This window comes from Poecilia latipinna, unplaced genomic scaffold (assembly GCF_001443285.1).
Source record: "Poecilia latipinna isolate Pla-1442-1.1 unplaced genomic scaffold, P_latipinna-1.0 Scaffold1180, whole genome shotgun sequence".
Classification (NCBI taxonomy): domain Eukaryota; kingdom Metazoa; phylum Chordata; class Actinopteri; order Cyprinodontiformes; family Poeciliidae; genus Poecilia; species Poecilia latipinna.
In genome coordinates this window covers 90466-100110 of record NW_015113796.1, presented here as the reverse complement: position 1 = coordinate 100110, position 9645 = coordinate 90466, and the positions used below count along the sequence as shown (strand labels likewise).

At 37.7% G+C, this 9645-nt stretch overlaps 1 protein-coding gene across 1 annotated transcript in view; it reads right to left on the bottom strand.

Annotated features, from left to right (window-relative positions):
- Positions 1–9645, bottom strand: part of insra (insulin receptor a) — a 76869-nt gene that overhangs the window by 29727 nt on the left and 37497 nt on the right. The window contains exons 4-8 of the mRNA XM_015053448.1: positions 4281–4420; positions 3822–3966; positions 3372–3586; positions 1722–1848; positions 258–499 (exon numbers count right to left, since the gene is read on the bottom strand). Of these exons, the coding sequence (XP_014908934.1) occupies positions 258–499; positions 1722–1848; positions 3372–3586; positions 3822–3966; positions 4281–4420 (869 nt within the window). The remainder of the gene's footprint in view (positions 1–257; positions 500–1721; positions 1849–3371; positions 3587–3821; positions 3967–4280; positions 4421–9645) is intronic.

Sequence of the window (9645 nt, the reverse complement as noted above, 5' to 3'; positions counted from 1 at the left end):
AATGTATACATTTTTACCTTTTTGGCTTTGTTACTGCTCTGAGTTTGTCGTTAGCCTTTTTGAGTCAGTATGAGCCAGTTAACAGTTAATCAGTTACTAAATCAGTTGATTATTTCACAATTAATATGATTAATCGTTTCAGACCTACTTTTGATGTTTTGATGGTGAATAAAATTATAAGCATTAATTTGATCTCACAAAAATGACATCAAGATAGGAAAGAAAAAAAAAATCTGAGCCATTTATGTCAGTCTTACTGGTGGCATTGGTGCGAACGTAGATGATATTGCTCTTGGCCCCGTGGACCTGATGCTCGTCGGACGCAGAGAGCTGCGTTTTCACCATGATGGCGTACTGCGTCCACGGCTTCAGCGGCAGGATGAGATGACCCGGCTCGGCCTGCTCTTTGTCTCGGCGCGGCGGGTCGACGTCGGCGATCACCCAGCTGTTGGAGCCGCAGGCGTCCTGCCCGTCAAACTCCGTTACGTTCTGAAAAGGTCTGCAACGATCAAAAAAACAACATATAAATGAAGCACAGTGGGAAGGATTTAATTTGTTTTACTGCAGTTTGTCATCAGAGTTATTGAAGCAATCAGAAGAAGATGCATATTATTCACGTAAGATGAGTGTTAAAATTTGTATAAAATAGAGTATATATTCTAAGACAGATAACATCAGAAAAAATTAATGGAAAAAGATAAAAAGAGGATCTTTATATTCTTTGTCCAAGGTGACTTTAATGCAGCTCTACTGATGTCTTATTTAAAATAATACAAACCAGCAGAAATAAAATCCTAGCACATCCATCTATACAGACTCACATTGACATTTTTTGTACAATTTATGCAGAGGTGGTGAAGACGGATTAGTATGAATGATTATTTGATATCTTGAGATTTAAAAAATGAGATAATTTCAAGGTTTCCTGACATTTCAAAGACATACTGCAAGTACTGCAACATATTATTCCATGTTAATATTTGTACACTTTTCCCAAAGCATAATTCAAGCATTTTCTACGTAAGTTTTAAAAATTATTCCAGCACCGGACTTTGGAGATAAAAACAAAATAAATAAACTAAAGAAGAGAGTTTCAACTCGCTGTTATATGGCCTTATTTATCACTGCTGATAATGTCTGATTATAATAATCTAGATGTCATGGGCAATATTAACTAAAATATAACAAAAGTTATACACCCTGTACACCTGACTGGCTGGTCCAAGAACAAAACACTCATTTAACAAAAAATTGTATAACATATAAGTTAACCTTTATTTCGATTACACGGATAAAATTGTGCAGTTTGAATAACCAGCATTTTCAAGGAGTTTATACAAAAACCAAGCAGGTTCTAAACCCTCAAAACACATAACTGAAATTCAAGCACTTTCAAGGATTTCAAGCACTTTTAAAGTCCCCAGACCATAGCATTTATTTTAAAATATAAAATATTATATTAATCCTTTAAACATTGAGAAACAAAAGTGGAAGACAGACACAAAAAAGTTAGGAAAAGAAGGAATGAAAAAGATAAAGCAAAGATGGACAACAGGAAGGAAGGACACAAGTTTATTACTTCCATGTTTTGGGGGTTTTAAGAATCAGAACTGATTTTAGAAATGACCAATTTTCTACAACGCTGAGCTTTTCTTTCTCTTTTTATTAAGGTTCTGAAATAACAACCGTCCGGTTCTGCTCCCGCCTCGAGGAGGACTTACGCTTCTTTGTAGAGAACCATGAAGCCCAGCAGGTCTCTGAAGTCCGGAGGCCAGAACGGCTCCCACTTGATCATGATCTTATCACTCATGGTTCTGACCTGGGTGAACTTCAGCACGCGGTTCTCGCCTGGAAAACAAAGTGAAACAACAATTTGCTCAGAAAATTCCAGCAAAATCATGAATTGGAAAATATCTGGAGAAAAATATCTGTGTTTATAGATTTATTTGACACTTGTCACCTGCAGCTTTTCAATCATTTTCTCCCATCTTCACAAATCATAAGGATGCAGATTTTCTCTTACACACCGACGTCATAGTTTATAGATTAAACTGCTTTTCATAGAAAACGTAGTGAAAAATCAACTCAAAAGTTTCAATACCTTGAAAATCCGACTTATTTCCCTTCTTGTCATTTTTGTTGCTGTTTTGTGATAAAATGTTACAGAGCTGAAGAATTATATCATTTTAGTATAAAAACACCTGTCGATTTTTAGAAAGATTATTTCTTTTTTTGTTTTCTTAGAAGTCCACGTTTACACCTACTCGAGGAAAACAGTTATGAAGCCTCTTAATGCCTCAACAAAACAAAGAAAATGTCTTGTTCTGTGCAGCTGAGTGGAAAAATATGCTCCACTCCGGTGACCTTCACAGGTGAGATGGTTGTTGTCCAAGTAAAGGTCAGATGCTTGTATAAATTAAGAATTTATACAAGCAAAAATTTGAAAGAAGAGGATCAAGATTGAACGAATCAAAAATACAAAAACTGTTTTGATTATTACAGTATCAGCCTGATGAAGCAAAAGCCTGTTTAAATGTCGTTCTTCAGACAATTTATCCTGGTTTTCTCTGAAAAAAGAAAATTTCTGATTTATTTTTTACCTAATTTAGGAGCCAGCCTCTTATAAACAACTCATTCTTCAAGCAAAGCACTTCTTTGGAGGGATTACTGTCAAAACTGTGTGGTTCAGCGCTGATTGAGTGTTTTGTTGCGTTTTTCCTCTCCCAGCTGGAACCAACAGGCCTGCTGTCGTCGTCATAGCAACGGTGGAACACTGTACAAGTTTAACCTTTATTTAAAACTTCTTTCACGGACAGAGACGACCAGGATATTTTATGCCCAATAATTGAGAGTGTTTATGCAAAATGAGGAAAAATAAAAAATGTAGAAAGGATGTCAATTGATTCTACTTTTTATTCTGTTACCAAGATCCACTGAATCAATCTACTGTAATGTTGATCTGTAGTTTCAAACAATGCTACACCTGCTATAGTCCAACACTATGTGAGTTTTAAACAAAAACTGGATAGAGACAGAAGATAGAGTGTTGTGTGCAACTAGGCGGTGGAATGAGAACTGAAGGAAACAAAATAACAACAAAAAAAATTCTAATAATAAGATCTTTCAACTTCTTCATAAAATCCCAAAAACATTTAGTGAAGTTTACAACATGCTAATATGTAAAGACGTTCAAGGGAACTGTTTGCACTGTTTTCCACTGTGCTGCTTCTTCTTAGAAAAACAAAATCAGTGTAAATGTCTCCAGGAAGTTATCTACAAACACAAGGCAGGAAGTGACAATAACAGGTGTGCCATGCGTCAGTGTGTGCCGTCTGCTACAACAGTCACGTCTGCAGACTGCGGTTCCTTACATGAGGCCTGGTCTCCGTTGGTCTTGGAAGCGATTTCGTTCTTGACCCGCCTCTCCTTGGTTCCCGTCACCTCCTCCATCTTGCGGATCTCGGACATGCAGAGCTTGGAGTTGTAGTGGAAAAACATGCGGCCCTGCAGGATGGTCAGCTTGTGTTTGGACCAGTCCCAGAGCTGCCGCAGGTTCTGGTTATCCAGGGCGTAAAATGAATAATTCCTGGAAAACAGCGGATGGACTAACAGTGAGCATTGAAGGCTATTTCTGACTGCAGAGCTTTAAATAAGAAACATCCACCACAATTTCAGAATTAAACTTTGTTTTTTTTTTTTTTTTTTTTTGAGAGCTCAAACCAAAAGCACAAAAAAAGACATTTGGAAATGTCAGACTGTCTGCTTTTAACTCATAATTACAGGAAGAGGCTCTGAAATAGTTAAGGACGAGGGAGGATTACCCGATTTCCTGTTCTTCTCCACGAATGAGGCGGAGTTTGCGGAAAAATGAGAGGGATACGAGAGCATAGGAACGTCGCACTGTGAGGTAACCAGTGATCTCCTCCAGCTGGCCCAGGCTGGCCTCCAGCTCAGCTGCAATGTTGTCTAGAAAAAAGAAGAAGAAAAAAAAAACATTGAAACCAATCCTGAAACCATAAAAGTGAGTTTCTTGAGGCACTAGAGACATTTATTAAACAGTAGCTGGACATAAAGAGAAGGGGAAGAACAACATATTTATTTTATCATCAGCTGTTTCTTTAATATTCTATTTCCATGTTTTGTTTTCTAGCTGCTTGACTGGGTGCTCTTGACGTAGCCTCTTTGTTTTGGACAAAGTCAACAAGCCTTTGTTTTGCCCTGCAGCGCTGACGGGTCGCACGCTGTCATGTGACACCACCAAACAGATCGCAGGTACTCACTTCCTCCCCGCAGGTTGATGACCAGGCTCCCATTGAGGACGGTGCAGCCCCTCAAGGCCTGGGCGGCAGTGACAGAGTCCACCGTCTTCAGACCCATGCACACTTTGGGACAGGGTCCTGCGCAGGGCGTGCAGTTGAGACTAACAAAAATAAATAAATAAATCAAATGAAGAAGTTTAGAAAATATCTAAGAACAGAAGGGTGTGCTAATCCTAGTACCTCTTTTAGTAGTTCACCAAATAGTAGGTTGTTTACACTATGGCGCAAAGTGAGAATGTTTTTGACTCAGCAAAATATGCCCATTATTTAAATCTGATTATAAAGATAACTGGAGTAAGTCTGTTGCAATAAAACTAAAATACTTTAAAATACACTTTAAAATAGTGTCGTTAGTTTATAAATCACTGAACCGATTAGCACGTAATGCATGAATGATCTGCTGTTGTCATAGCAACCTTCCAGGCCTCTCAGGGCTTCTGGTTCTGGTTCTGGTCTCCATCCCCAGAATCAGAACCAAACACGGAGAAGCAGCGTTCAGCTTCTATGCGCCACAAAACGGGAACAAACTTTCAGAAAACTGTAAAACAGCTGAAACACTGAGTTCCTTTGAGTCTAGACTTGTTTATAGAGGCTTTTGTTCCATTATTAATGAAACATTAACCAACCTTTTTTATTTGTAATCACAACACTTGGAAGTTTATAATGTTTCAGATGTTGATTTTTGTGTTTTTATGGTGTAAATCGCTTTAAACTGCCTTGTTGCTGAAATGTGCTATAGTTATAAACTTGATTGATTACTAAATTCATCACATTAAAAGGAGCTTGATAATTTTCATTCTGATGATTAATATTTTTTTAGAAGGGGGCAATTTTGTTTAAAGAGACAACATAACACATTTTATGTTTGGTTTTGGTTGTGTGGTTTTCATTTTTGTTAAATTTATTATTTTTTCGTTGTCATGTTTTATTTTGGATATCTAAAATACCTTCCAGTTCCAGTGTTAGAAGCTCTGGGCAAAATTTCTGCTTATTGTTCTTCAAAAGAACAAACCTGCATTATTATACCATCATGAATATATCACTACAAAACAGCAATATTATTACTTATAACAATAATTACTGGGGCAATTTATCACTTGCTTTTTGCTTTGTTTAATGCAGTTCCCACATGTTGGTTCAACTTCAGACTTTTACAGGTTTACTTTTCATTTAATCCACTTTTATACAATATTCGAAATACATAAAAAATATATCTAAATAATTAAATCTCCTTTTGAACAATAAAATAAACATTTTATTGCCTAACGTGCAATAACAGTATTTCTTTAGTGAATGCTTCCTCATTTGTAGTAAAAGATGATTCTGCATCAATCCTTTCCGCCCGACTTATCAATAAAGTGTAGGATTGATCTGTTGATTATTTTTTGGATTAACCAATTAATATTTGATAGCAAACGATGCTTGACAGGAGATTTATTTTATTTTTTTACAGAATTTGAAATGGGTGAAGCTAAAAGTACCACTTCCCGAGTTCTGGATAGAAAATATTTATAGACAAACGTGATTTTTTTTTTTTTTTATCTTAAATTCAAAATATACATTTTTGGTACCATTTTGGCTTAATAACTGCTATGAGTATGTTCTTTCAGCAAACGGTCTTTTAATAGTCTATATATTCTGGTTAATAGTCAATTGCTAAATTAGTTTACGGTTATTTCAATAAATTAATTGAAAACGATTAATCTGATTAATAATTTCAGCCCGAACTGTGATTACTACGTTCACTACGTTCGGTCGAAGTCGATTTTATCAGAAAGTGAGAATAGACTTTTGCTTGAAAATGGTGAAAAACAGTGGATTCGTTTCAATTTTTTAAATAAATCTAATTTAAAAATACTTTATTTGTCCCAAAGGGAAATTAATCTGTGGCTGTAGATTGATAAAATATTGGATGCAACATGTCTACAAAGCAAAAGCTGTTGCGACAATGGAAGTGAGCAGCAGCTGATCTGCGACGCAGCCGTAGCGATGTTGTAACAGTAGATCAGATTAACAAACAGCTTCCAACAGCAAAACAAGCAGCTCATGTGACGCAATTCTTAAAAAACGGCAGGCGCCTCGAGGGGAAATAAGCATTTCTGTCTTCCACATAGCAAGCTTTGAGCATCGTTTATTTACTTAGTGCATAACTTCCCTGAACCGTCTTGACCCTTCTTGCTTTTTTCCTTACTCTCTGGTGCCACATCCACACTTTTACTAACTGCGAGGAGAGCACCGGTCATCCTAACAGCGAGCCAAAAAGGGGAACAGAGACAGTCACAGTGCGAAAAGCCAAGGATACGAGTCCAAATGGGTTCACTACAGGTCGACAGTAGCCTGGAGGTTCAGATATGCAGGCTTTGTTGATTCATTTCCCTGGAAAAGCGAGAGCAAATCTGCCCAGAGAGCGGCTACCTATGCTCGATTTTAAGCGTCTTTATTCTGGAGACAACGAAAAATCTACAGCTCATCTCCAAAAACTGGCAAAAGTAAACTAAACGAACACTTTAGTTTAATATCTGATCATTAAAAGAGGCTTTACCCAACATGTATGTATGGGTTAATATTACATTTTTTATCTAAAGATTAGCTTTATGCCTCAGAAGCTCAAAGCAGAAAAGAGCGAGCATCTTTTCTGTCTGAAGAAAGGCTGCCCCGGCGCTCCGTCTGCTCTCTAGCTGCTTGTCAGGTGTGAATAAGCGCCGTGTGACTCTTTAAACGTGAAGGTGCACACTGTTCAAATGGGAGATTATGTACTCTGCAAATCCTCTGTGGATTAATAAAGGTTAAACACACATAACGTCACAAACAACCAGAGCACAACGGCTTTTCCCCGTCACAGCTCTGAGCGACGGCCTGGCTGGACTTCGCCGCTGCAATCGGCTCGTTGACAAACGTTTTTATTTCCTGCAGAGAGACCGAAGAACGAAGCCTCCAGTCAGAGTAAATGGACGGTAATCCCTCAGCGCCCGTCACGTTCTGCTGGTGTCTAAACATTCATGAGTTACAGAATCACACTGATTTTTTTTCAGGTCAAAATTACAGATTTTCCCAGATTCTGATTTCAGGAATTTTGATGTCAAAGAATTGTTTTTGATTTTTAGGCATAAATAAAGTTAAACAGTAATTTATGAACACAGTACTAGATGGATGAATGGATGGAGGGATGGATGGACGGACGGACGGACAGATCGATGGATGGATCTTATGAACAATACCACAGAATAAAGTTTTATAAGTTTTAAAAGTTTCCCATATTTATTCCCACCAGGTGAATCCTTAAATCAAACTTTTTCCTTGTCCTCTTAGGTAGAAACTCGGGTTTTCAGCTGCTGACAAACTGGCTCTCAAAACAGAAATAAAACCGTTTTTTCCTCACGTCAGCGTGACTCCTTACTGCGATACGAGGACAAACGTCTAAACATAACAGGCTATAAACGACCGAACAGTGAAAGCAGCTTCACGTATCAGTAGCTGCATTTGCATACCACTCGATCTCTGCAGTGCAGACACCTGCAGACCAGAGAGCGACACCAAAATGAGGAACACTGAGTCAGAAACGCAGATGTGCCAGCCTTCCTGCACCGCTGCAGTGCTCTGACCTCACTGCTGGTTTCTGTGTGCAAAAACAAACGAGGTGATGGCAGCGCTGTGGGGACTTTCAGGTCCTTCTGTTACAAACACGAAGCAGGAGTTTATAGTTTATATTAACAAAACAAGCAATGTTTTCGATTCCAAAACCCTTTCAGCTACTGAATTATTGCATAAATAGAAGTGTAAGCTCAACAACAAAGATACTTATTGTTTTTCTGTTATTCAACCATCAAATTTGTAAAAACTCATATTTCAAGTGTTTCAGGGACCCCTGATCATTCATGCATCATCTTTGAGGGAATGATTCTCTAGAAATGTAAACTGTGGATGCTAATCATGCTTAGCATTTAGATGCCATTTTAGACTTGAATAGTTTCGTTAAACTAATTTTTTTGCACAATTTGCACACAGAAATAGTATTTTCCAACATCCCATCAGATTGTGTTTTGAAGCAAAAATTAACCCCTAGTGGGGGAAGAAAAGTGGATTTGTCGCTCATCGTTGTTTTTGCAGACGTCACTTGTGCATCAAATTAACAGACGTACCAGAAACGCATTACAAAGGTTCCAGAAAGCGACACCAAAATGTTTCCCAGGACTTTTCTATGTAAAACGTTGTATTTACAAATAAATAAAAAATGTTAATCTATTAAATTAATCGTAATTATCTCATTAAGAGTCCTGGCCCTAGTTAATATAATTTTTTACCATAAACTGATTACAGACTTTTAAGGAACTTTAAGCTTCAACACGATTTTTAAAATTCCCTTTGAGGTGTTTTCCTGGTCTTCCTAAAAGTGGAAAATTAAATATTAAACATGAAAGCGATACGAGCTCAGTGTGGGAGTCGGAGGTGAGCCTTGTTTTCTGCAGCAGAGCACAGAAGGAGCAATTTTCAAAATAAAAGCTTGATGGCTTTGGTTCAGCTTGGTGATACATTTTGTTTTTACCCAAGACCAACAAAAGGGAGAGATCTCTGTTACTAAGAGAGAGGAGAGGAGAAACAAGATGGGAGAGGAAGCTGATGAAGCCGTTTCCACGCCGACCCTCAGATCAGTCCACAGCGTTTTCACTGATACACTCACGCTATTGGCTGTGTAATTTTGCGTCATCGAGGTCAAAGTTCAAGAAATCTCTAACAACACTGTGCAGACTTCACTGAGTTGGGGGTGGATCCACGTCAAGCGTAGTCAGAACGCTGCGTGGCGCATACGACACAAATGAATGAGTTTCAGTGTTTCCTTCTTCCATCTTTCCTTCCCTCTCTTTTCTTTTTGTCTCTTATTTTCCCTTGTAGTTTTACACCCTCCTGTCCATTTTGTCTTTCTTTTCAGATTTCTTTTTGCATCTTTGTTTTCTTTCATTCTACCATTTTCTTGTCATCTTTCCCTGTTTTACAATCTAATCTTCCTCTCTTTTCTGGATTTTCATCCATGTTTCATTGCATTTTTCATTATTTTTCCAATCGTCCTATCATTTTTCTTTTCTTGTTTCTCATTCCTTTTATTTCCAATTCTTGGCTTTTATCCATCTTTCATTGCATTTTCTCCAACTTTTTTCCAATTTCCTCTCCTTTAATCCTTCTATTTTCCTTTCATCTCTTCTTTTGTTCCCTCCTTCATTCTTTTCCCTTCCATATTTAATTGACATATGTTGAACTTTTTTGCCCCGCTTCTGTTCTTTTCTATTACACATCAAATGCAGGTGATGTAAAAAAGAAAAAGCACACATTT